General features: G+C 41.8%; 1 protein-coding gene across 4 annotated transcripts in view; it reads right to left on the bottom strand.

The window, feature by feature from the left end:
• Window positions 1–27,664, bottom strand: part of OSBPL10 (oxysterol binding protein like 10) — a 211,179-nt gene that overhangs the window by 31,706 nt on the left and 151,809 nt on the right. For all 4 annotated transcript variants that reach the window (XM_029070744.2, XM_029070747.2, XM_029070746.2 and 1 more), the window contains one exon: window positions 9,205–9,351. In XM_029070744.2, coding sequence (XP_028926577.1) covers window positions 9,205–9,351 — 147 coding nt within the window. The remainder of the gene's footprint in view (window positions 1–9,204; window positions 9,352–27,664) is intronic.

Below are 27,664 nucleotides of genomic sequence, written 5' to 3' on the forward strand. Positions count from 1 at the left end.
CCCAGGTGCTTAGTACAGTGCTATGCACACAGTAAGTACTCACTAAACCCAACTGAATGAATGAATGAGTGAAGGAATGAATGAACAGTCATGCAGTGCTATTAATTAATCGGCCACTCCAGAGATTCTGTTTAGCAGAGAAGCAGCATGTCTCAGTGGAAAGAGCACAGGCTTGGCAGTCAGAGGTCGTGGGTTCTAATCCCGGCTCTGGCACTTGTCAGCTGTGTGACTTTGGGTAAGTCACTTAACTTCTCAGTGCCTCAGTTCTCTCATTTGTAAAATGGGGATTAAGAATGTGAGCTCCACGTGGGACCACCTGATTACCTTGTATCTCCCCCAGTGCTTAGAACAGTGTGTGGCACATAGTAAACGCTTAACAAATGCCATCATCATCATCATCATCACTGGAGTTCCAGGTCAGCCAAAGACCAGGCTGGGCCTCCAAAGTCTGCCTTAAAAACATCCAGTGCTGAAGACTTCCAAGAGTCAGGTTTTCTCATGCGTCATGGGGTAGAGAGGCAGCATGCTGTAGTGGATAGAGCCTGGAGTCATAAAGTAAAGTCGTGGGTTCTAATCTCGGCTCTGCCACTTGTCTGCTGTGTGACCTTGGGTAAGTCACTTCACTTCTTTGGGCCTCAGTTCCCTCATCTGTAAAATGGAGATCGAGACAGTGAGGCCCTCATGGGACAGGGACTGTTTCCAACCTGATTTGCTTGTATCCACCCCAGGGCCTAGTAGAGTGCCTGCACACAGTAAGCGTTTAACAAATACCACAATTATTAATTATTACAGAGTGCTGTCCCAGGGGGCTCTGGGACGGGCCTTCCACAACTAGATCTTTCCATTCTGGTATCCACCAGCCAGGGGTGACCTGAATATCTCCTCTAAATTTCCATCGAAGTCTCACTTGACCTCAACCCCCATTCCTGGGTATGTGGCTTTGCTCCTGCCCCCCCCAAAATATCAGCAGCCCCCACTCTTGTGGCCCCCTGCATTAAGGCTCCAAGGGGCTGAGATCCTGCCAAAGGGAGGGAGAGGCGAACCCCAAGAGGAGGAATCGTTCCCTTCCCTTAATCCCGGCTCCGCCATTTGTCGGCTGGGGGATCTTAGGCAAGTCACTTACCTTCTTAGTGTCTCAGGTACCTTAACTGTAAATTGGGGATTAACACTACGAGCCCTATATGAGACAGGGACTGTGTCCAACCTTATTAACTTGTGCTTAGTATAGTGCCTGGCACATAAAAGGAGCTTAATAAATACAAATTTTTTTTTTAAATGGCCTCAACGCCAAGACCGGGGTGGTCCCATTATGGTACATGCTATTTATAACCTCACTAAATGGGCCTGAGCAAGTAAAATCTCAGGATGTAGGAAACAGATTATTTCCAATCTTCTTAAAAATCCCACTAGATTTATTGATCCCTCCTTGTGTTTTCTCCTAGTTTATTTCTTTGATTGTAAACATACATCCCGCTCAATCACTCACCCCTTTGGCAGCGGTGACCGGGAGGAGAGAAGGACACGGTCCTCAGGTTCCAAAAACCACAGAGAGCTAATTAGGCTTTTTGCCTGAGAAGGAGACCATGAGTGATCACCCAGCAATCCAGGCTCATGCCCTGTAAATGGGCAAAACTGGCTTGAATAAATTTATGGGGCTATTGACAGCCGCTGCCTTCTCTCCCATTAAAATAATGAACAGAATTTACTTTTTCTTCTTCTGAGATTAGAAAGAGGGCTCTGCTCAATATATGATCAACCATTAATCAACTTTAAAGGCCCATGGATCTGGGAAGGGGTTGAGTAATCGTGCACTTTTAATTGCAGTGTTAAGTGGTCAACACTGTGAGAGGATTCAGGACACAGAGTGATGACCATCCATTTGGACTGTCCTAAGGAATGTGTGGGACAGCTGTGCCTGCTCACTTAAAGATCTATAAAGACCCGGCTCTCCCATTATCAACCTACCTACCACCATAGGAAACTCCGAAACACAGCAGCAGCATCAGACCACCCCATTCTGGATGAATTTGCAGGGAATTTGACTACCAACTGTGCTGGGCTTTGTTTTTGTATTTATGGTATTGGTTAAGAGCTTATTATGTGCCAGGCACTGTACTAAGCAATGAGGTAGATATAAGCTAATCAGGTTGAACACAGTCCCTGTCTCACAAAGGGCTCACAGTCTCAATCCCCATTTAAGAAATGAGATAACTGAGCCACAAGTCAAGTGACTTTCCCAAGGTTGCACAGCAGTTAAGTGGTGGAACCGGGATTAGAACTAAGGTCCTCCTGACTCCCAGGCCCATGCTCTATCCACTAATTCATGCTGCTTGTATTGTACTCCCCTAAGTGTTCAGTATAGTGCTCTGCACACAATAAGTGTTCAGTGACCTAGTGGGTAGACCAGAGGCCTGGGAGTCAAAAGGACCTGGGTTCAAATCCCAGCTCCATTGCTTGTCTGTTGTGTGACCTTGGGCCAGTCATTTCACTTCTCGGTGCCTCAGTTACCTCATCTGCAAAATGGAGATTGAGACTATGAGCTCTATGCAGGAGAGGGACTGTGTCCAACCTGATTAGATTATATAATAATGTTGGTATTTGTTAAGCGCTTACTATGTGCCGAGCACTGTTCTAAGCGCTGGGGTAGACACAGGGGAATCAGGTTGTCCCACGTGGGGCTCACAGTCTTCATCCCCATTTTCCAGATGAGGTAACTGAGGCACCGAGAAGTGAAGTGACTTGCCCACAGTCACACTGCCGACAAGTGGCAGAGCTGGGATTCGAACTCATGACCTCTGACTCCAAAGCCCGTGCTCTTTCCACTGAGCCACGCTGCTTCTCCACGCTGCTTCTCTTATATCTACCCCAGTGTTTAGTACAGTGCTTAGCACATAGTAAGCATTTAACAAATACCATTAAAAAAATTAAATATAAATACTACTGATTGACTATGATGATACATTTCATTTCCACCATTCTCCTTGTATTCAGAGCATTTTCTTTCACGGATGGGTCAGAATGAGACACAAAGTGGTTAGGTGACTTGCCCAAAGCATTAAGGACAAAGAGAAGCGATTCCACCATTTTAGCTATTTTGGCTATTACTCTCGGAAAAAGCTAGTCGAGAAGCAGCGTGGCTCAGTGGAAATAGCCCGGGCTTGGGAGTCAGAGGTCGTGGGTTCTAATTCCGGCTACACCACTTGTCAGCTGTGTGACCTTGGGCAAGCCACTTAACTTCTCTGTGACTCAGTAACCTCATCTGTAGAATGGGGATTAAGACTTTGAGCCCCACCTGGGACAACCTCATTACCTCTTATCTCCCCCAGCGCTTAGAACAGTTAGAATATAGTAAGTGCTTAACAAATACCAACATCATTATTATTAGTCTGGAACTTGCTGGAAAGATACAGCTGGACTGATCCTCGGTTGTGAAAAACAGTAACTAAAACAGGCACTACTATGTTCAAACAGGGCTGCAGGAGTGTGAAGTTAATGCTTTCATTACGTAATTGAATTAGATGTCCTGCTTCTGGACAGCCAGGCCCAGAGAGAGAGCTGTCCTTTGGTTTTCCCTTCATTAGATCTAGATTTCCCATCAAAGATCATTAGATCTTTGGTTTTCCCATCATTAGGTAAATACTAATTAGGTAAGCCCAAGAAGATGTCCCACTGGTATTCTGCTTGCATGAGGAAGACTTAACCATCAGGGGATCATCTTTGAGTACCAAGGAAAGTTAAACTGCTGTCACTCATTTTTATGAATGTATGGACTTGTAAACACACATGCACACACACACACACACACACACACACACACACACACAATCAGTGATGACTGGTTGATCAAATACCAACACGAATTAGGCAAGCCCTAAAGTAGTTTGATGAGCACCTTGCAAGGAATATTGAAACCAATAATAGAAGATTCTTCAAAGACACAAAATGCAGGAAGTCTGGGAGGGAATCAGCTAAGCCATTTGACTATGGAGTAAAGATACTCCCAAAGAAGGAAAGGAATAGGCTAAAGGAGTTTGTCTCACCTCAGTCTCTACCAAGGGAAGACGTTTGTAATCAAAATGATAAATTAGATTGAGAGAAGCAGCATAGCCTAATGGAAAGAGCGTGGACCTGGGAGTCAGAGGACCTGGGTTCTAAACCCAGCTTCATTACTTGTCTGCTGTATGATCTTGGGCAAGTAACTGAGGCTACTTCATCTGTAAAATGAGGATTAAATCCTCCCTCTCCAACATAGTCTGTGAGCCCTATGGGGAACAGGGACTGTGTCCAACCTGATTACCTTGTATCTACCTCAGCATTTAGAACACTGGCATAGTAGAACACGTAGTAAGTATTTAACAAACACTACTAAAAATATCACTAGCATTTAAAAGTAAAGTTGTGGAATTCTGGCAAGTGTGTGCAAACTATTGCTACAAATGGCCACAGCACTGAGTGACTGCAGGGATAGCTCATTGGTAAAAAGGGCCACAGAGCTGACCCTAGAAATACACACTGGCAAGCCATTTTTATACTTTCAAGTGAGTAGAAACTACAGTGAAGTAACAGTTAAATAAGTATTACAAAACCCATGAAAGCATGACGCCTTTCTTACCTCCATATTGTGCTTTGCTAAGGAGAGACCATGCCTTATTAATCTGCTCAAGTTTGTAGAGGGGGTCAGTAAGAGGGGAAAATCATTGTTCAGAATATATTAAGGTTTTCAAAAGCCTCTGGCTAAATTCCTCACCAAACACTTTTTAAAAAACAGAATTGTCATCAAGTTGGAGAGTTTGTTTTCTGATTGGCAGAAAACTGGCTAAAAGAAGGGAAACAGAGGAAAGGGACAACTGGTCACTTTTTGGGGTGAAAAATGTAAACAGAGAAGTTGTCCGGGAACTGATGATGGGGCTGGTATTATAACAATATCATCAACCATCTGGAAAAAGGAGCACATCGTGAAATGTCCTATTTTGTACACTGCAATGTGCTGCCATGTGGTAAACAATAATTATGGTATTTGTTAAGCGCTTACAAAGTGCCAGGGACTGTACTAAGCACTGGGGTGGATACAGGCAAATAGGGTTGGACATGGTCCCTGTCCCACATGGGGCTCAAAGTCTCAATCCCATTTTACAGGTGAAGTAACTGAGGACCAGGGAAGTGAAGTGACTTGCCCAAGGTTACACAGCAACATGGCAGAGCTGGGATTAGAACCCATGACCCTCCGACTCCCAGGCCCATGCTCTATCCACTGTTGGGAAAAGACTGTGGGACCTCAGAAACCTGAGAGAGTGAGAAGAACAATGGCAGATGAACTTTGAGATGAACAAATATGTAATCAGAGGGAAAAAATATCCAAATTAAAACTACTTCATGATGGGCTCTGAGGTAGTCACAATTCAGAAAAGAGAATCTGGAGTCAGTGTAAGGTATACTAGAGTGCCTACAAAATCCAGGACATCACTGAGAAAAGAATGGAAAACTAAAAAAACTATAGGCAGCCACCTGGAATACTTGCATGCAGTTTGGCTACCACATCTAGGAAGAACTGGAAAAGTTATTGAAAAGGGCAGTCCACATGACCAGGGTGGTGAAGTAGCTTCCAGATGAGGAGAGTCTGAAATGATCCAGAAAGGGGTGTTTTTGTATCATTGTTTATCCTGAATCCCAGCATTTGTGGCTGGGTCTCAAAAACAACTTCACAAGTTGCCTGTTCCAGAAGGCACAAACAGGTCAAAAACAGCACAAAAGCTCCTGATTGGAGAAGTGGCCACAAAGTGAGCATAGATCATTTTAGGGAGCACTGGAGAGAAACCCTGCTGCCCAAACAGGTATTTGGTAAGCACTTACTATGTGCCAGGCACTGTACTGAGCATTGAGGTAGATACAGCTAATCAGGTTGGACAGAGTCCATGTCCCACAGGGGGCTCACAGTCTTAATGCTCATTTTACAGAAGAGGTAACTGAGTCACAGAGAAGTGACATGACCTGCCCAAGGGCACGCAGCAGACAAGTGGTGCAGCTGGGATTAGAACGCAGGTCCCTCTGACTCCCAAGAGCATGTTAATAGATACTAGGCCACGAGCTCTGCCTCCCCCTTCACCAAGATTCCCCATACCTCCCAGCTGCCTCTTCTTCTTTTCCTTCCGTGTTTTCTTCTTTTTACCTCTCCCCCTATTCTAAGAATCCCCGCCCTCCATAAAGTCTCCCTAAGTCTGAGGGCAGGGCCCGACAGTCCTGAAACCAATTCTTGTGTGGAGAGAGCAGTCAGGAATGGGGCGGTGAAGGCAGGAAGTATCCTGAGGCTTGGCCTCCTCCCCCAACACACTTACTTGTCTTTTTTCAAAGTTCCACTCTCTGGGAAAGGCGGATAAAGAGGAAAAAGTCTGATCTCACTACCCAATCTTGTATCCACCCCAGTAATTACACGCCTAGGGAGCCTTGAATAATCAGAACCATGTGATGTGAAGTCCTTGCCAAAAGTTCAATGAGTTAATAATATTACTGTCATTCCCACTTAGTAGCAGAGGGTATCTCAAGCAATCTAACAGGTGGGTGGTGGGCTTGAAACCAGGGCTTCACATTTGAGAATGCTGCTGCCCCCATTAATTTTGAAAGAACTTGCCCCAATGTCATGCCCAAATGCTGACAAGGTGAATGCAAGAAGTTGACATTTGAGAGGGTGGTTAAAAGACTTCTCCAAAATTAGGTGGGAAAACCCAGAGTAAAGTGATGATGATGATAATGATAATAATAATAATATTAATGGTATTGTTAAGCACTTACTATGTGTTCTAATTGCTGGGTAAATACAAAGTAATCCAGTTGGACAAAGTCCCTGTCCCCCATGTGGCTCACAGATTTTACAGATGAAGTAACTGAGCCACAGAAAAGTGAAGTGATTTGCCCAGTATCACATAACAGACAAGTGGTGGAGCCAGGATTAGAACCCAGGTCTTTCTGATTCCTAGGCCCGTGCTCTATCCACTAGGCCATGCTGCATTTTTGTCTGTTTCATCTCCTGCTTGAGGTATGTCGGACAAACAAAGCTCAGTTGGAAAATTTTTTAAACCTTTAGGGCTTCCAAGATACATTAAAAAAAAAAGAAATGTGCATTCCTGGATTCTGCCAATGGGAGGGGTCACATAGGGATTTATAGAGGAGGAAGAAAATGGGAGATGGTCCATGATCACATGCTTATTGAGTTCTGTGGGCCAGCAGCTCCTACCAAGCTCTCGGCTTCTGCTATGTAGACTCTGAAAAGAGCATGACCTCCCTCGCCTCTCACTGCAGGCAGGGAATGTGTTTGTTATATTGTACTCTCCCAAGCGCTTAGTACAGTGCTCTGCACACAGTAAGCACTCAAAAAATATGATTGGCTGACTGACTTGAACACTGAGATGGAGAATGAGACACAATGGATAACAATCAATCATATTTATTGAGCATTTACTGTGTACAGAGCGGGGTCCTAAGTGCATGGGAGAGTACAATATAATAGAGTTGGTAGACACGTTCCCTGCCCACAACAAGCTTGTGGTCTAGAGGGGAACAGGGAACAGCAGCACCCCTCCTCCTTCTTCCAGTCTCTCCCATCTTTTCCTCCTCCTCCACTGTCATCCTTCTCCTTCCCTCCTTCTCTTTCCTCACAGAGCATCATTTTTCTAATCCACAGAAGCCACAGATTGAAATTGCCATTGCATTTCACCAGGCAGAATCCATTTCAATCCCCATTTTTAAGACTCACTCATTGTATGGAAAAGTCATCTTAGGATATGGTTGTTTATAATTGGATTTAAACATTTTTACATCCACAACAACGGTCCTGTAGGAGACAGAGGGGAACCACAAAGAGGTTAATTAACTCATAAACAAGCCACAGAAAGCACAAGATACAGGAAGAGAATAAGCAGCTACTAAAGATCACATTTTTGGCGAATAGCTCATTTGGAAAGGATGAAGAGATCTCAGGAAGAGAGTGCTTTTTCAGTTGTTAAATAGTCACACCAGAAAATTTTCCAGTTAGCTCTTGAGCAACAACTAATATTTTTCACCCTTTACATTTTAAAGATGAATGTGCTTCAAAAAGCAAGCTAGCTTTAAAAAAAATCTACATATAGTCCATTAAATGTTAGGGTCAGGTACAAAGGTAATGCAGGAAATGGTTAGAGATGCAAGCTCATGAAGAGGAGACATGCATGACCTGGAAAAACTCAATCCTCAAATAAGCCAAAGTTATATTTTAAATAGTTGTTTTCTCCAAACCTATTACCATGGCTTCTAAGAAGGAGTAGAACTGACTGGCCTATATTACTTTTTAAGCACTGTATTTAAACATTCACACCTTCATATCTACCTCCTTTTTTCCTATCAGCGATTTATTTTGCAGCTGCCTCTCATGTAGATTATAAACTTTATGAAGGCAGTGATCATATCTTCTAACTCCACTGTACTCTCCCAAGTTCTTAGCACAGTGGTCTGCACACAGTGGGTGTTCAGCAGTCAGGGACAGTGAGCTAGATTTGAGAGTCATCCACACAGAGGTGCTCTGAGGTTTATTTCTTTTCATATTCCCAGCCGGCCCTTCTGCCGGAGGTACTCTGAGCAGTAAAACAGACAGAAGGTAGGTCACAGTAGGTCCCCAGTCTCTCCTTTATGTTTATTACCTCTCGAAACAATGAGCCCAAAAGACCAAAAATGACCTCATGACTGCTTTGGTAAGAAAGAAAGGGGAAAGACAGAGGAGTAAAGGCACTCTTTCAGTGAATTTGTCTACCCAGATTCCACCAGAAATTATTTACGCCTGGTAAAATAATGGAGTAAGAGTCTCATTTTAATATAGATTTTGAATAGAACTGCTTTCAAAAATAAAACTTAGTTAAAAATGTATCTACCCCAGCGATGAACACAGGACTTGGCACAGAGTACACACTTAAATACCACAATTCTTATTATTATTATTCAGCTATTTCAGAGGATGGACGAGTAATGAACAGAACAATAAGTTGGGTTTCCAAATTTTGAAAGGAAAAACACCGTCATATTAAAAAGATGAAATGGTTCCCTCATCAGAGACCACCCCGTCACTATCCGTAACCACCACGACCCTAATTTCCATGGACAGTCCTGGAATGACAGGTCTAATTAGCATGATGAACATAATCCAAGCTAGAGGTTGGATGGGGGAAAAAGAAGAGGACATACCCGGGTGAGATCCATGCCAAGTTTGAGCTGTGAAATGAGATGAAGAATTATGCTGCGTTGATCCTCCAGAACTCCTAAATCCTCCTCTTCGTTATCTTCTGTGTCCGTTACTTCATCTTCCACTGGGATTAACTGAGGGCCTGAATCCTGAAACACAAATAACATCAAGCATCAGGGCAAGCAAAAGAAAATGCACTGTCAAAATTCACCTCTATGGCTGCTAAGGGAGAACTCAACACTTCTGTAGGAGCCCTTTGAAGACCAGATACTTTCAGAAGGGACTGTTCTTGGGATTGAGGTAAAGAAAGTGACTTCTACTCTCCTCTATGATTTCTTTCCTAACTTTCTAATCGCCACTTTGAAATCTTATTAGTGACTTTTAAAGCTCTTGAGGCACTGTACTTAGTAGAAAAGATCTGTGTTCAAGGTGCCATTAAAAAAACAAAGCCCAACTACAATATTATTTCCCTTAAGTAAATCCCCTTACATCAGACACCTAACAATTCACATTTCTGACATAACAATATCCACATTCAGGACATAGTTATGCATTTAAAAAAAACACACAGAGGATCTACTCTGGGTCTTCAGAGAAGAGATTTATATTAAGAGAAACTCAGTACTGGAAACATTCTGAATAACAGATTACTTTAAAAACAAACAACACCAAGTTTATGCCAGGAAAAGTAGGTTATCCTTCTAGTTACTGAAGCTTAACTTCACAGTTTGGGAAGACAAAATTAAGGGCAGACCCTCTGACCTTCAGAACGTTGCTTAGCACACACCAGTATGACCATATTCCAAATACGATGAAAATGTTTTATTCTCCCTCTGACCCAAAAAGAAGATGAAGAATCAGAAGTGATAGCCTGAGGAAAACCACTAACACCTGAATTGCTAAAATTTGTCACACAAGGCAGAGCACCCTTTTGCTATTGAAAATATCATGATTTAGCCTGCCTTATAAATATCTTAAAAATTAAACAAAACACAGCAATGAATCAATGGTATTTATTGAGCCCTTACTGTATGCGGAACAGTGAACTACACACTTAATAGCGTACAAAACCCTGGTCTTGGTAGAAGTGATCTCTGCCCACAAGGAGGTCACAGCCTAGGGGAACGAATACAACTTTCTATCTTAAACACCATGAGATTGCTCCCCTCAGATATGTATTTAATTTAAAAAGGTGATATCATTCCTTATTTATCTCTGTGTTTGGCGCTAATGATTACCAAAAAACACCCTCAGTCCATCTCCCTTTGAGGAGGATGCATGCTACACAAAACCTGATTACAAAATGATTTAATACAAGTCATTGGTCAGAAGAGGGTCAGTCATATGTTTAATAAATACACAGAGCAATTGAAATTAAAGAAGGAAGCCCAGTCAACCAAATGTATATGTCATACATTCAAACGTAATTCTTAGCAACCATGGATCAGGTTGTGATCATTTCAACTCCTGGAAAATACTCAGGATATCTTTACTTTCAGACACTCCACTAAATCCACACGGCTGTCACTATTTACTGATATTCCATGGTAAGGAAAAACAAGACTGCTTCTTAAACCCAGACACTCAGTGACTTGGTAATGATGTGTATAGAGCTATAATTCTATTTATTTATATTGATGCAACTGATGCCTGTCTACTTGTTTTCCTTTGTTTTGTTGTCTGTCTCCCCCCTTCTATACTATGAGCCCCTTGTTAGGTAGGGAATGTCTCTGTTGCCAAATTGTACTCTCCAAGCGCTTAGTACAGTGCTTTGCACATAAATAATCTTGGTATTTGTATTTGTTAAGCGCTTACTATGTGCAGAGCACTGTTCTAAGCGCTGGGGTAGATACAGGGTAATCAGGTTGTCCCATGTGGGGCTCACAGTTAATCCCCATTTTACAGATGAGGTAACTGAGGCACAGAGAAGTTAAGTGACTTGCCCACAGTCTCACAGCTGACAAGTGGCAGAGCCGGGAGTCGAACCCATGACCTCTGACTCCGAAGCCCAGGCTCTTTCCACTGAGCCACGCTGCTTCCACAGTAAGCGCTCAATAAATACGACTCAATGAATAAATGGAGAGGCAAAATCTTACTTCTTAATTTTCATATAGGAAAGCTCTCAATTTAAACTTAGTTGCATTTTGGTTATATCAAGGCTCAAACACCAAAATGTTCTGCATCCAACCAAGAATTTTAGCCAGCCTATTTAAAAAGCTCCACCACAATGCATGAGCACCATATTTTCCCCGTGGGTACTATTCAACTGACCAAACTGAGGGTTCTTATTTCTGTAAGTCCTAGCATCTTGTCGATCCCCACTACAAAAATTCAAGGCCACAGAAGCAAGCATGCAGGAAGAAGTCCTGTTAACAGCAGAGAAGGAATCTCATAATGATGATGATGATGATGATGATGATGGTATAAAGTGTTTACTGTGTGTCAAGCACTGTTCTAAGCACTGGGATACACACTAGTAAATACACAGTCCCTGTCCCACATGGGGTTCAGTCTGATTCCCATTTTACAGATGAGGCCCAGAGAAGTTAAATGACTTGCCCAAAGTCACACAACAGACATCTATCAGAGCAAGGATTAGAAACCAGGTTCTTCTGACTCCCAGGCCTGTGCTCTATCCACTAGGCCATGCTGCTTCCCTGAATTTGAACACATAAAGGTAGGGAAGAGGGACCCTAGAACCTACATTAAAACTACATTAGAACATTAGAATTACAACCCAGAGGGGAGAGATGGCTCTAGAACCTCCAGTAGAATCAGAACATGGAGTTGTGGCTCCAGAATTTACAATAGAATTAGAACCTGGAGCAGAGCGGAGGCTCTGGAAGCTACAGTAGAGTTAGAATTCAAAGAGGAGGGGAGGCTCTAAAAAGGACAATATTTAGGACCCAGAGGGGAGGGATGGCTCCAGAACTGACAAAGAGTTGGGGGATGCGGGTAGGGGGAAGAACTCCAGAACCTACATCAGAAGTTGAACCCACAGGAGACAGGGGCCTCTAGAACCTACAGTAGAATTAGAACCCAGAGAGCAGTAGGGGCTCCAGAATCTACGGTAGAAACTAAACCAAGAAGGGAAGAGGAGGAAGGCTCCAGAACTTACAGCAGATGGCCTCAGGGCAGCTTTATCTTTCCTCCAGCTCGACCTCATTGAGACAGTGCCCAGCTACCGACAAGCTCCGTTACAGACCAGACAGCCAGAGCCAGATTTGCAGTACTGTGTTAGAAATGAGACACAAAACTGCCCCACTTCCTCCCCGCTCCACCTTTTTAATTTCATGAGCGTTTGAAAGGGTGCCCTGTCGTCAATTCTCTGTGAATCCACGGCTTACATTTCCCGTCGGATGACGTTGACATCAGCTAGCTTAAATGTGTAAATAGCTGCCAACTACGTAAGATGTTGCCATTCCTGTTTCCTGAAGTTCAGATGAGTAGCTTCCTGTTTTTGAAGAGTCTCCCTCACCCCCCCGCACTGCTCCCAAGCCCACGGGTAGATAGTCAATCTAACAGTGGAACACAAGCATCTTTCTTTTAGAGAAAGAGGAAAAAGCAAAAATAACTTCAAAAAGCCCCCGGTGTTCACTACCCCAGAAAAAGCTCTTCAGAGCCTTAAAAACAAAAAAGATTACTAAATCTGCTTGTCGTCAGCTGCCCTTAGCAAGCACTGATTGCTAAGGAAACAAATCATTACTCAAGTAGTACTACTGAAAGGCTTAAAAGCAGAGGATACTCTCAGAATGATGTTTCTTTTTGAGAAAGAGGTTCTCTACTTCCTCTGCCCCAAGGATGTTGTTTTCAGTTTTTCCATAAACTAGAATTGAGAAAATTGTTACTTCCCTCTCCCTGAAAACCCCTATGATGTGCATGTTTACATTCAATATATGACTAGCTATCTGCCCTTTCCTTCTTAAAAATTAAAATCTTCTTGAAGAGTTGTGCTCTACAGACCAATATGTTTTCACCCCAATCAGACCAGGTTTTACCTTTTTATTTCAAATACATATTTCTTTTGATCTGAGTATTCCCCTCCAATTGACTAGTAGTTGTTGCCAACTCAGTATAACCTCTGTTAAACCACAGCACCATGTAGCTCAGGGCAGAAGAAATCCTCTTTTCTCTGCCAGCTTTCCATGCTCCACCCTAAACTAATTTAGGCAGAAAAAGCCCAACCAGAAGCTTTCCTCTCATCACATTGTTTCCATCAAGCAAACTGTGTCCTAAATCACAAAAACATAAGAACGCCATTATTGGTCCAGCCAATGGACCACCACATTTAATATGTGAAATGCAAAAGGATTTATTTATTTATATTGTCTGTCTCCCCTCTAGACTGTAATATTGTGGGCAGGGAATTTGTCTGTTTATTGTTATATAGTACTCTCCCAAATGCTTAGTACAGCTCTTAGCATCATCATCAATAGTATTTATTGAGCACTTACCGTGTGCAAAGCACTGTACTGTGCACTTGGGAGAGTAAGACACAACAGACCCACTCCCTGCCCACAACAAGCTTCCGGTAGAGAGAAGGAGAGAGACATTAATATAGATAAATTACAGATGTATATACTTGTGCTGTGTGGATGGGAGGGAGGATGAATGAAGGGAGCAAATCAGGGTGACGCAGAAGGGAGAGGGAGAAGAGGAGAGGAGGGCTTAGGGAAGGTTTTTTGGAGATGTGCCTTCAATAAGACTTCGAAGTGTGGGAGAGCAATTACCTGTCTGATAAGAGGAGAAAGGGTTTTCCAGGCCAGAGAAAGGCGTGGGTGAGAGGTGGGCAGCTAGCACTTAATACAGTGCTCTGCACACAATAAGCGCTCAATAAATTCGATTGAATGAACTGAATGAATGAATGAAAGCAAACCTCTACTAAGAAATGGTAATGCCCAGGAACTTTGGGGCACAGGTATGCGATGGGAAATCTGTGCTCTGCCGTATAGTGAAACACACCTTATTCCCCAAACCTAGCCATAAACAAGTATGTTTAATATGAGAGGGAGATTTATGCCCAAGCAAGTTTTTCTGCAAATTGGCTCTTTCCTCGTCAAAATCCAGTTAGACAATAATTTTTCTTGAATTCCATAGTCCACTTTGCCTGCCTTCCTCCCCAGGGAGAATATCAATACATGCTGAGCAAGTTGATTTCATTCATTTTACTACTTTGTTCTTTCAAAGGAGGGGGAGAAGACTGAGAAGCATCAGGGTCTGTGGATACAGCCCGGCCCTGGGAGTCAGAAGGACATGGGTTCTAAGCCCAGCTCCACCCCTTTTCTGCAGTATGTCCTTGGGCAAGTCACTTCACTTCTCTGTATCTCAGCTACCTCATCTCTAAAATGGGGTGTAAGATTGTGAAACCCATGTGGGACATGGACTGTGGTCCAACCTGATTGGCCTGTAACTACCTCAGCGCTTAGTACAGTGCCTGGCACATAGTACTTAAATACCATTTTTAAAAACCTGATAAGTCAGGTGTAATTAGTCAATATTTCTTGAGGTCTTGCTGTATGTAGAGAATTATATTAAGTGCTTGGGAAAGTAAAATACCTAAGAGTTGGCAAACATGATTCCTTCCAACCAGAAGATTACAGTCTAGGGGTGCTTGTTCAGTTCCCCTATAACACAGGGATCATATTTCTGATTAACCTTGCTTTATGGAAACCTCAGAACACAGTATCCCTGCCTTCTCAGGCATCACACACATGAGCACGTCTATTTCTTCCAAAATCATAGTCCTGTTTTACCCAGATAGATGCATGCTGTTGGAAAAACATTCCCTAATTCCTGACAGTGGTCTACCCAAAAGACACAGGGTAAGCATACATTATAATAATAATAATCGTGGTATGTGTTAAGCGCTTACTTTGTGCCAAGCACTGTGCGAAATCCTAGCATAGATGCAAGATAATTGATTGGAGACAATCCCTGTCCCACATGGGCTCAGAGATACAGGAGAATGGGGTATTCTTATTTACGCGGTTGCATATAAGGTTCAAATTCTAAGAACCTGAAACTTCCCCTTATCTAGTCTGGGTTGTCACGTTTATCAATATTTCCTAGAAACATCAAGATGGATTTAACAGTCTCCAAGTAGATAAGCAATGGTCAATACTTGCTCTTTATCTCCTCCAAACATAGAATGAGACTTGAAGTCTAGCAGCAAAGATTTAAATAAGAACAAGGTTTTCTGAAGTGACTGAGACATAATGGACCAGGGTCCACCAAAAGGCACTTGGCTCTCTTCCCTTAGAAATATTGAAAAGGAAGATAAACCAGTCACATGGGAAAAAAAACCCAAAAAAAACAGGTACCCAAAGAATTTCAGCCAGGTCTTTAGGAAACTCTCTGTGAAAAGTATTGTGCATTGTTAATTGAGAAGCAGGAAAGCCTAGTGGATAGAGCAAAGGGCTGGGATTCAGAAGGGCCTGGATTCTAATCTTGGCTCTGCTATTTGTCTGCATGGTGACTTTGGGCAAGCCACTTCACTTCTCTGTGCCTCAGTTACCTCAACTGTATAAACAGGGATTAAGACCATGAGCCCCATATGGGACATTGGACTGCGTCCACCCTGAGTAGCCTGTATCTACCCCAGCACTTAGTATTAAAAATAATAATAATAATTAAAATTAGTAGTAAGGGCTGGTGACACACTGGTAGATTGGAAAAATGTGTGGGTTGGGAAATACTTTGAAGCTATTTAAACACTTAAGCTAAATGATCCTGAAGCGTTTGGTGTGATGGTGGAAGGCAGGGGATGGACAGGATGACCTTCCACACATGAGAGTCTCTGTATAAAACCTCACAGATCCCCACTATCTCAGAGGATCACAGGGGGAGAGGCAACATGAAGCAATGAGGATCGCACCATACAAGCAGTTATTAATACTAGGATCAGCTGAATTCAGTCTTGACAATAAGAACCACAGGGCACCATTTTTGACATGGGAGTTTGAAGATCGACTGATAGAATAAACTGCACCTTGACCATTGCTCAAGGTCACAACATCAGAAGCAGCGTTGTTATGCTCTTGACAAAGGCTACAGGCCAGAATATTGATTTCTTTTTCTATTGGTTTCACTGCCATAAATAGAGGCACCATTTAGTTTTAATGGAAGGCATCAGCTAACAGGATTCCATCTACAGGAAGCATGTGGGTTTCTCAATTATTTACTGTAATAAAATCTGTTTGGTCATTATGATAGTTGTGATGACAAAAAAACACATTATATTGAAACTTATTTAGACGTATAAATGCAAGCTCGATATGGGGAGGGAATGTCTGCTAATTCTGTTGTATTGTACTCTCCCAAATGCTTGATACATTGCTCTGCACATAGTAAGCGCTCAATAAATATGACTGATTGCAAGTGGTCTCCTAGTTAGAGATGCAGGGCAACACAAATACCTTACTGTAGCTGATTCTGCTTTGTTTGCCTTCTACTCCCTCTTGAAAACCCCATCAAGTTAATTCCTATGTACTTCTAGGGAAAAGGAAAATTCTCTAGAACTCCATTCAATCCCAAACTGCCTCTTTTAACTTCGGCTATCCCAGTGTGGTTTGCTGAATAGCATGGAACACTTCTCCGAATCATCAAAGCCCTTTTGAAATTCTACCTCTTCCAGGAGGTCTTCCTCAATTCATTTTTCTTCTCCCCAGGCCATATCTCCCCAGCTCCTTTTAGTACTTTTTAACACCTTTTAGTACTTATGGATGCACAACCCTCCGGAGAGCACTCTGTATGTATCAGAGAAGCAGCGTGGCTCAGTGGAAAGAGCATGAGCTTTGGAGTCAGAGGTCATGGGTTCGAATCCCAGCTCAGCCACTTGTCAGCTGTGTGACTTTGGGCAAGTCACTTCACTTCTCGGTGCCTTATTTACCTCATCTGTAAAATGGGGATTAAGACTGTGAGCCCCATGTGGGACAACCTGATTCCCCTGTGTCTACCCCAGCGCTTAGAACAGTGCTCTGCACATAGTAAGCGCTTAACAAATACCAACATTATTATTATTATTATCAACTTAGACACAGTTATTTAAACACTTACTCTTTAATACTGATCCACAAGTCCATCTTTCAATTCTTTTCTTTCTCCCACCTGCAATATATTTTATATGAGTCTCCCCCTCAGACTGTAGCTGAGAGCAGGGATTGAGTGTTCTAATGCTATCATATTTTCACAAGTGCTGAAGACAATGCTCTGAATACTCAAAGCATTCAATCCCCTTGCCCCCTTCTACCTCATCTCGCTTCTCTCCTACTACAACCCCGTCTGCACACTTTGCTTCTCTAATGCCTATATCTACTCACTGTACCTCAATCTCACCTATCTCACCCCCAACCTCTCACCCATGTCCTGCCTCTGGCTGGAACACCCTCCCTCTTCCCATTACTCTCTTACTACAATTACTCTCCCCACCCTCAAAGCCTTACTTAAGGCACGTCTCCTCCAACAGGCCTTCCCTAACTAAGCCCTCACATTTCCATTCCTCCCACTTCCTTCTACATCACCCTGATTTGCTCCCTTTTTTTGCCCCTCCCCCACACCGCCTTCAGCCCCACAGCACTTATGTACAAATCTGTAATTTATTTACAATAATAATTATTATTATGGTATTTGTTAAGCTCTATATGCCAAGCACCGTTCTAAGCACTATATTAATGTCTGTCTCCCCTCTAGACTGTAATCTAGTTGTGGACAGGGAATATTATACCCTCCTAAGTACAGTGCTCCGCACACTGGAAGTGCTCAATACAAACGATTAACTAAACAAACACAGTGGGAACTCAAGATGCAAACGGCAACAAAGAATAACTCTCTGCTCCCCATTTATGACTGCCACTACCTTCTCAGCTCCAGGGGAAAAAGATAGGTATTCTATTTATGTGTTGGTAACACTGAAAAGTCACAGTGTGTACTGATGGAAGTTGAGAAAATTAATTTTGCTTTCCATCATGTTAGGGTAAATTAAAGTTAAAACCATGACCTTCAAGGCTTTCCACTCAGCATACATGTGCTGTTAATTACCTGATGAATAGCTGGGGACACAGTCATTGATTGTGCCTCTGCCTTTATCTCACAAAGACCCTCCCCAAATTGACCCATCTGTTACTATTGCTTCACAACAATCGATTGCGATGTCACATTGCTAAAAGCCACAGCAGGCCTTTACTGCATTTTTTTCTGCTCCTTTGCCTGTGATCCCCAAACATAAAGCAAGGCTTAAGTGCCTTGAAGATCAATCTTTGCACGGTAAAGCCCAGCAGAGCCAAGTTGTAGCAAGCCCTGCCAGAGATATTATCTGTGGAAAGTCCAAGTTTCAGAGTCATGCAAGAATCGGTTTTAGCGTTCTGCTTTCTCTCCGGCTGAGAGAACTGGACCTGCCACCTCTGAACCATAGCCAGCATCCAATGGCAGGACGAGGTTACCAATAACAAGGTCCTGGAACACAATCTCAGCTCACCAGCATCGAAGCAACTTTCACGGCAACACAGCTCCCCTGTACGGAACATGGAAGAAGAACAGGTGATGGCAGGACACTCAAGTAGCTGCTGTATGGTGAACTGAGAGGGGATGCACACAAGCTGAAGGGGCTGAAGCTAGTTGTGGGCAGGGAACATGTCTACTAACTCTGTTATATCATACTCTCCCAACTCTTTAACACAGTGCTCTGAACCCAGCAAGCGCTCAGTATATACAATTGATTGATTGAAATAAATTGTTTAAAGACATAAGAAGTACAATCTCAAATAAGGCAGCTCAGCGCTGGGTGGTTGGGAAACTACTGCAGCACAAAGACCAGCCTGGCAAGCGGCACTGGGGGCAGAAGTTGCTCTCTTCATGGAAAGGCTTGGCAAATATCCGTAAGTTGGAAGGCAGGTTCAAAAACAGAAATGGCAAACATAGGCAAACAAGGTGAGACTACAGGCCATTGGCCCTTTCAGCCACACTCTAAGTAGACATACAGTACCTCCCTATTGTTAGTGTCACCTCAGATAATATGAAGAACAGCTATATACAGTCACTCTGGCTGAAGTGTAATTAGTTATAGCTTGAAGAGTCTCAAGTTCTGGTTAAGTCACAGTACAGTGACCAAGGAGATTAATGGGTTATCAATGGATGTTCAAAGATACCACACTAAGTGATATTTTTTCAATACAAGTATACATATATGATACATGTTTATATAGTGTGTACATGTATATTATTATTATCATCTTTAGGGAAGCAGCATGGCAGAGTGAAATAAAACATGGACCTGAGAGTCAGGATGACTCTTGAGCACATTGTGGGGCAGGGATTGCCTCTATCTGTTGCCCAGTTGTACATTCCAAGAGCTTAGTACAGTGCTTTGCATGTAGTAAGTGCTCAAATATGACTGAATGAATGAATATGTCATATGACTTCTCTCATTTGTAAAATAGTCATAAAATATCTCTTTTCCTACCTCTTAGACTGTGACCCTCAGGTACATGGACCGATTCCAATCTGATTATCTTGTACTGACCCCAACTCTTAGCCCATTACTAAGCATAAAGTGCTAAATCAATACCATCCTTATTACATATGTTTTACTCTCTCCCCACTCCTGATTTTATTGTATTTAAACATGGAAAAGTTGGAAAAATACAAAGTACTATATGAATCAGTATGATAACGCTGAGGCAGAGGCTGGAAAACACAACAACACTGAACTAACAAATTTCTACTATCATTCAAGTCTCAAAGCTTGAGGATTTGCTGACCAGATTACTAATAAATAAAATTAGTACTAGACCAGCTTCATTAGATGTAAGCACAAACATATTACCATATGCCCTAATTTCTATGTACTCTCAATACCAATTTTAGTATGATTAAGTCATAAATTGGGAAGAAACGTTATTAGAATTTTGATAAAGGCTACTGATTTTAAAAATCACAGGTTAATGGTTTTTTAATTTTTTAAAAGAATGCTAAAACTGATTCTTGCATGACTCTGAAACTTGGACTTTCCACAGATAATATCTCTGGCAGGGCTTGCTACAACTTGGCTCTGCTGGGCTTTACCGTGCAAAGATTGATCTTCAGGGCACTTAAGTATTGCTTTATGTTTGGTGATCACAGGCAAAGGAGCAGAAAAAATGCAGTAGAGGCCTGCTGTGGCTTTTAGCAAAAATCACAGTTTTCTGTAGTCGATCACTGGTATCTAGTGATTTGATTGATTTGATCTTCTGATAGATACCAATCTACTGTATCTAGTCAGTGCTTAGAACAGTGCTTGGCACATAGTAAGCACTTAACAAATACCATTTTTATTATTATTATTCAGGGTCTAAGGATAAAACTAAGTGCTATGTGCTTGGGAAAGGGCAACAGTAATAAGTCATTCTTAGCTCTCCAGGAGCTTACACTACAGACATACACAAAAGATTTACCAATATGGGAGCAGAAGGGAGAATAAGGATAAACTAGGCAGTAGATCCTCTCAAGTCTCCACATTGGGAAAAAAAATACCACAGTTATTATCATTATTATTATTCACCCCCATGGCTTTATTTTTTAAATGGAATTTGTTAAGCACTTACATGTCAGACACTATGCTATACACTGGGGTAGATAAAAGCTAATCAGGATGGACATAGTCCCTGTCCCACATAGGGCTGACAGTCTTAATTCCCGATTTACAGATGAAGTGACTGAGGCACATACAAGTTAAGCTCAAAGTCACAAAGAAGACAAATGGTGCAGGTGGGATGAAAACCCAGGTCCTCTGACTCCCAGGCTTTTGCTCTTTTCACTAGGCCACAATGCTTCAACTCTGCTTTTTCCTGCTTGCCTGTCTGGCTGGAACAAAACTTCAATTTTTTTTAGGCTTACTGTTGGCTCAAAGCCCTCTGCTCTCTTCCCCAAACAGTTCATAACCACCTGCATATAGGCTTCTCTGATTGCTCTTAGGGCAGTCATCAGAATTTAGCAGCTCCAAGATGAATGAATCAATAGTATTTTTGGAGCACTTATGGGCAGAGCACTGTACTAAATACGTAGTATTTAATACTTAGTATTAAGTGCTGAATAAATACAAATGATTGACTAAGCACTTGGGAAAATACAATACAATAGAGTTGGTAGAAGGGATCCCTGCCTAAGAGGAGTTTAAAGTCTAGAGAATGAGCTTAGACTGATGCAATCAAAGACTTTTGATGAATGGAAGCATAGTCTAATACCAGCTTCCAGGTGCTGAGCTGCTGGGTAAAATGGGACTGGATCCATTATCTCACCCTGACTGAGAAAGAACAGATGGGCATCTTCAACTCCAATAAGAACAGCTATATCATTATGATACTGCTAATATTGTCACTTATTTACTAACAACCAGATGATGGTACATTTACTGATGATGTCAAACACTTTTGACAAGATTATGGAGACAGGGTGGAGAGCTTGACACTGCTACAACATAGGCACAGGAAATGCAGAGCAAAGAAAGAAATCTGCTGTTGTAATCAACAACCATGTGAGTCAGTAAATGCAGCATTTTCACTTTGGAACTGGAGAACGGAAAACTAACTTGAGGGGACTTATCATTGCATACCATGAAAGTAATTAACCTCCAACTGAGGATGCTTTCACCATTTTATTTCCTGAGCTAATACTTCTTGGGTCGTAGTCTATAGGATCTCAGGCCCTAAGACTCTTCTTTTTTTGTTTAGATCGGGGCTCTTGTTTCCTCAGTTTGGTATGAGTTGGGGAGAGGGGGTCAGAAGGTCAGAACTGCTCAAGTTGACATGGGACAGAGATGCACCTCTAAGGAAGTAAGGGCAGAAGTGGAAGTGTGGAAGGCCCTGGGGGAAATAAATGCTGTGCTCATTTGATAAATATAAATATATAAATAAAATAAACCATCAGTGGTATTTGAGCACTTGCACATTTCACCAATAGAACAAGAAATAAAAACCATTTTCCCCAGCCAAAAAGACATAAATAAGAGGCCCCATTCACTCAGTTTATAATACAGTTGATCAGCTGAAAGGAGTAGACCACTGAAAGGGCTTGGGAGAGAAGAGTTGAGAGAGTTGGCAGAGGGTACTTCCATGGGAATGGTGGACAAAGCTCTTTATAATAAAATCCACTCTAATATCACCAGGTTTACTTCATCCAGTGCTTACATCAGTGCCTGGCACATAGCAAGCACTTAACAAATACCATCATCATCATACTAACACATTTACCACCTGCAAAGTCTGAGATTTCAAAGGAATCTACCTACCTGCTCTAAACGCAAGGCAACAGCATTAATAATAATAATGAATAATAATAACTATGGTACTTGTTAAGTGCTTACTATGTGCCAAGCACTGCTTTAAGTGCTGGGGAAGATACAAGTTAATCAGGTTGGATACCTCCCTATCCCACATGGGGCTCACACTCTTAATCCCCATTTTACACATAAGGTAACTGAGGCCCAGAGAAGTTAAGTGACTTGCCTAAGTTCACACAGCAGACATGTGGCAGAGCCAGGATTAGAACCCAGGTCCTTCTGACGCCTAGGCCCAGGCTCTATCCACTGAGCCACACTGCTTCTCTACTACAAACTGAAAACCAGGACTATATTTTTGCTCTGCATCAATAGTTGCTACAAAACCAAATGCTGAATTACTAAATTAATTTCATTTAGGGTTTGGGGATGCTATCAGATCCGTGTATTATTTATTACAACAAGTGAATTATTTCATTCCAATTTCACATTTGTTATTGCAATCTAGATGTTACTACAAATTTCTCTTTGAAAATCAAACAGCTTTTTCTCATGCAAAAATGTTCTCTATATAGAGCTCTTGGGAGAAATAACCTGCAAAGCAATAATTGAAAACAAATTTATTCCTGCATAGAACATTTGAGTGGACAGATTTATTAGGAGTTTCATTTGTTAACATTAAAACTATTTCAGAAAGCTGTGAAATCAAGATTGACTTAGTACAATTTTCTTCTAATCAATGCAGCAAAGGCAGCCTGTCGTGTCATTTTATGTTTAGTCACAAGTTTTCATTTACTTCTTTGTATCCTTTCCCACAGAAATTTCCAAAGTACCTCAATCTAGAGATTAACTTAAGCATTTGCTACTCTATGCCAGCCAAAAAGGATTTAGCCAATACTAATGGAAAATGCAGAGTGCATCAGAAACACTCTATTATCCCATCAGCACAAAAAGTCAGTCATCATGTAATATCATACATAAGCTGCACACACAGACTTGGATTGTTGTTCTGATGTCAGTACTGTCTAGTTGATCCTAAAAAATCCTAATGCTGCAAACCAGGCTAAGATGAGAGACCCAGAAAACATTCCAGAACATCAAATAGTTCTACTAGCTTAAAAAATTCATGTTTCACTTTATCAGAAATCACCCTTCATCTCTTTGATCTTGTAAATCCCATTCAACATACAAGAAAAAAGTCAGGAGCAACTTAAAGTTTTTTATCGTATTTGTTAAGCGCTTATTCTTTGTCAGGCATAGTATTTAATAAGCACTGTGGCAGAAACAACATAATCAGGTTGGACACAGTTCCGATCCCATGTAGGGCTCCTAGTCTTAATCTCCATTTTACAGTTGAAGAAACTGAGCACAGAGTAGTTAAGTGACTTGCTCAAGATCACACAGCAGAAAAGTGGTGGTGCTAGAATCAGACTCAGGACCTCCGACACCCAGGCCCATGAGATTTCCACTATGCCGCGCTCTTTATCATGGTAGATTTCCTCTTAAAATACTATTATCATCAACAACAGCAGTAGCAGAAGAGACAATATTCTTTGTGATACAGTTGGGTCAACCCCAATGGCCAGTTTTCCAAACTAAGAATGAAATCTTTCAGCTAGGGTAACCAGAAGCCGTGATTCTTCCTCTCAATTGGTCTGGATATTGTCCATGTGCAGTCCCAGCACCCAATTCTAGAGGATGACATTTTACAGCCAACCCAGCTTTCCCTGAGGGAATGGCTCCATCACCACGTGTCATATAAAATCATTTCTCCATCACTTAGTCAAAGGGGAAAAAGGATTAAATTATCAAGGCTGCAGAGTTTCAAAAAACTTAAACACACACACACACAAAAGCAGGGTCTGCCCAATCCACTAGGCTGAGTAGAGTTATCACCCATTCAAACTGAATCTAGGAAGCCTGGAGTTATAGCAATCATTGTTATTGAGCGCTTACTGTGTGCAGAGAGCTGCACTAAGCGCTTGGGAGAGCGCACTATTCATTCATTCAATCGTATTTAATGAGAGCCTACTGTGTGCAAAGCACTGTATTATAACAGATACATTCCCTGCCCACAATGAGCTTACAGTCTAGAGGGGGAAGTTTACATCCCCTAAAGTAAATAGTATTTATCGAGCGCTTACTTTGAGCAAAGCACTGTACTAAGGCTTGGAAGAGTACAATATAACAGACTCGGTAGACATGCATAATAAGGTCATGAGGGAGGCTATCCAGGACTCAGCTCCTTATGGGCAGATCTTCCATCTACCAACTCGATCTGCAGTGTACTTTCTGCACACAATAAGTACTCAATAAATACCAGTGAATGATTGCAGCTGCATTAAGGTATCACTTCCGGCCTAGGGCAACAGTGATATCCCCTCCATGTGCAGGTGCAGGTCAACCAAAAGAAAAGCTCAAAGCTCTTCTGATGGAATGAGATCAAAATGGGTTTTGGATTATGGGAATCCTTAGAGAGCAATGCCCACACTTTTAAAGCTTTCAAAAACTGCAGAAGCCTACATTTCAAAAATAGAGTTACCACTCCCGCCCGCCCCCCAAAAAATGATAACTACTAATTGCAAATTTGGTAAAAGAAGCATATTAAAATGTTGTTTCTCTCTATAGGTGAGCTATGTAACTAAGCTCATCTGAAGAAAATTTGTTCAATTATGTTTATATTTAGGTGGAATACCACCTGCTGATTAAATCACTACCAAATGAGACCCTTAAAAGTGCAGCAGGGCTAATCAAACCCTCTTCTCTCCCACTTGCTTTATTCAGCTGAAAATTTAAGGGGAATTTAGAGTTCCAGAGTGTAATAGTCTGATTACCTTGTGTCTACCACACCACTTAAAACAGTTATTATTTTTCTGAATTACCCAGAGTGGAATTTTGTTTGGTTGTTCCACACTAATTTCAGTAACAGCACTTCATTTCAAAAAGATTTTAAGGTAAATTTTAAGTAGATGGTCAGGCAGGTCTGATCATCATTTTGGAGTAAGTCAAAATAGTTTTGCCATAAAAAAGTAAATATTGATGTGCTGTTTGTCATCTATACAGTTTAGTTGATATTACTAAGGTATTTAGGTGCTTACTGTGTGACAAGCACTCTTCTGAGTGCTACGGTAGATAGACTTTATCAGTTTGGATCCAGTTCCTGTCCCTCGTTGGGCTCAGAGTCTAGATAGGAAGGAGTAGGATTTAATCCCAAGTTTACACATGAGGAAATTTAGGCAGTGGGAAGTTAAGTGACTTGCCCAAGGTCACAGAGCAGACAAGTGATGAAGCAGGGATTAGATTTCAGGTCGTCTGACTCACAGGCCCAGGCTCTTTTCACTACACCACACTGCTTTTATCCTTGCTATTGCAAAGTTAATTAACTAAGGGTTTATTCTATTTCAAGTCACAGGTTGGAACAAATTAGTTCATCTAATGTTCTCTGCTATTAGCCAAATAGTCATTTGTTGGTTCTCACTTCCTCCCTCCCTTTTCTTAAAGTTACCCTGCTATAGATGCCCACCCAACAGGGGGCAAAAGGAGTGGAGGGGAGGGAAGGGCACCAAGGTGGCGATGGGCCAGACAGTTTTCTGAGCCGGGTTTCCAGACTTGCTCAATCCCGGCTCTGAGACAGGTCTGTGACTTCTAATTAAGACTGAAAAGACCCAAAATAGCAGCTTTCTGGCTTATTCATTGAGGGCAGGAAATGTGTCTACCAACACTTTTATACTGTACTCCCCCAAGCGCTTAGTACAGTTCTCTGCACACAGTAAGCACTCGATAAATACCACTGATTGATTACCTCCCTGAAGCCTGTCCTCTCCTGCTTATCATCTGTCCTAAAGTTCCTGCCCCTCTTTCACCCTCACAATCAAAATTCACATCTGTGCCCTCTTCCAGAGTTAAGTTCTCATTTTAGGATTCATCTGGGATCAACAACCTGACTAGATTTAATAAATGAGACTGTGGCCTTCAGGGTTCTCCTTTTAAACTGAATGACAGAGTACTTTCGAAAGATATTCAGGCAGGGCTACAACAACAGGAGAACAGTGTTGACAATTATTAGATTCACTGCATCTGCAGAACTTTAATCTGAATGCCAGACAGTTTCCTGGTAAGAATAATAAAAGCGAAATGAACCTCCCTTTAATAATGTTGAAGAATCACAGAAGCAAATCTGATAAGAAATTCACCATACTCATGTACAACACACACACACACACACAAATAAAACCTCACATAGCACTTCTGTGTCATATGAAATCACTTCTACATCACTGAGTCAAAGGGAAAAAAGGATTAAATTACCAAGGTCTCAGAGTTTCAAAAAGGTAAAGCATACACAATTCTTAACACGTATTTCACAACTGTCAAAAAAAGTATGCAAAACAGATACTTTGAATAGCCTATTGTTTATTCTGTCTCCTATTCCTGTTCCCATCATTTTCCAACTGGCTCAAGGACAGTAATTTCCAGGCCAAGTCCTGGAGTCCAAGTCAGGCGAGCCAAGAGCACAAAAGGTCCTTGGACTAATGGCTATTTTTCCTCCACTTTTTCATTTCTAGGTCTCCAAATCTTAATGAATTTCTGAGGGCAGCCAGATTTCCAAGGCCATTTCCAGTATTTGGATGTGCTGATGTTGCCAAATGATTTTACAAACCCTATGAAAACTACCAGAAATCAGTCAATCATATTTACTATGCACTTACTTTGTGCACAGCACTCAACTAAGCGCTTGGAAGAGTACACTATAACAATGTAACAAACACATTCCTTGCCCACAATGAGCTTACAGTCTAGAGGGCGAAGTCCTGTTGATGCTTCCTGAACCTCTACACTTCTATATGTGTGCTGAAAAGATCATGTCCACTATGTCACAGCGCCTGAGGATGTGCAGGCCATAACGATTTGGTTCAGTAGCCAGTCCAGAAGGACTCTGGCTAGGATCTGGCCAGTGGTGAGTGAAGTGAGATACCTTGGTAGCTGCTGCAGTCTGAGAATCAAGCAAACAATGAAGTTAAACTTTTATATGTGCTCAAGAGCACAGTATGTGTTCAATGAATCCCATTGATAAGCTAAAATTTTCTACATATTATAATAACTAGGGATTGATCCACCAATCAATCAATTGTATTCATTTCCTGCTTGTGGAGTACAGAGCACTGTTCCAAGCTTAGGAAAATCCAATACAATTGGTAGACATGATTTTTGCCCAA

The sequence above is a fragment of the Ornithorhynchus anatinus genome, chromosome 8, assembly GCF_004115215.2.
Source record: "Ornithorhynchus anatinus isolate Pmale09 chromosome 8, mOrnAna1.pri.v4, whole genome shotgun sequence".
Lineage (NCBI taxonomy): Eukaryota > Metazoa > Chordata > Mammalia > Monotremata > Ornithorhynchidae > Ornithorhynchus > Ornithorhynchus anatinus.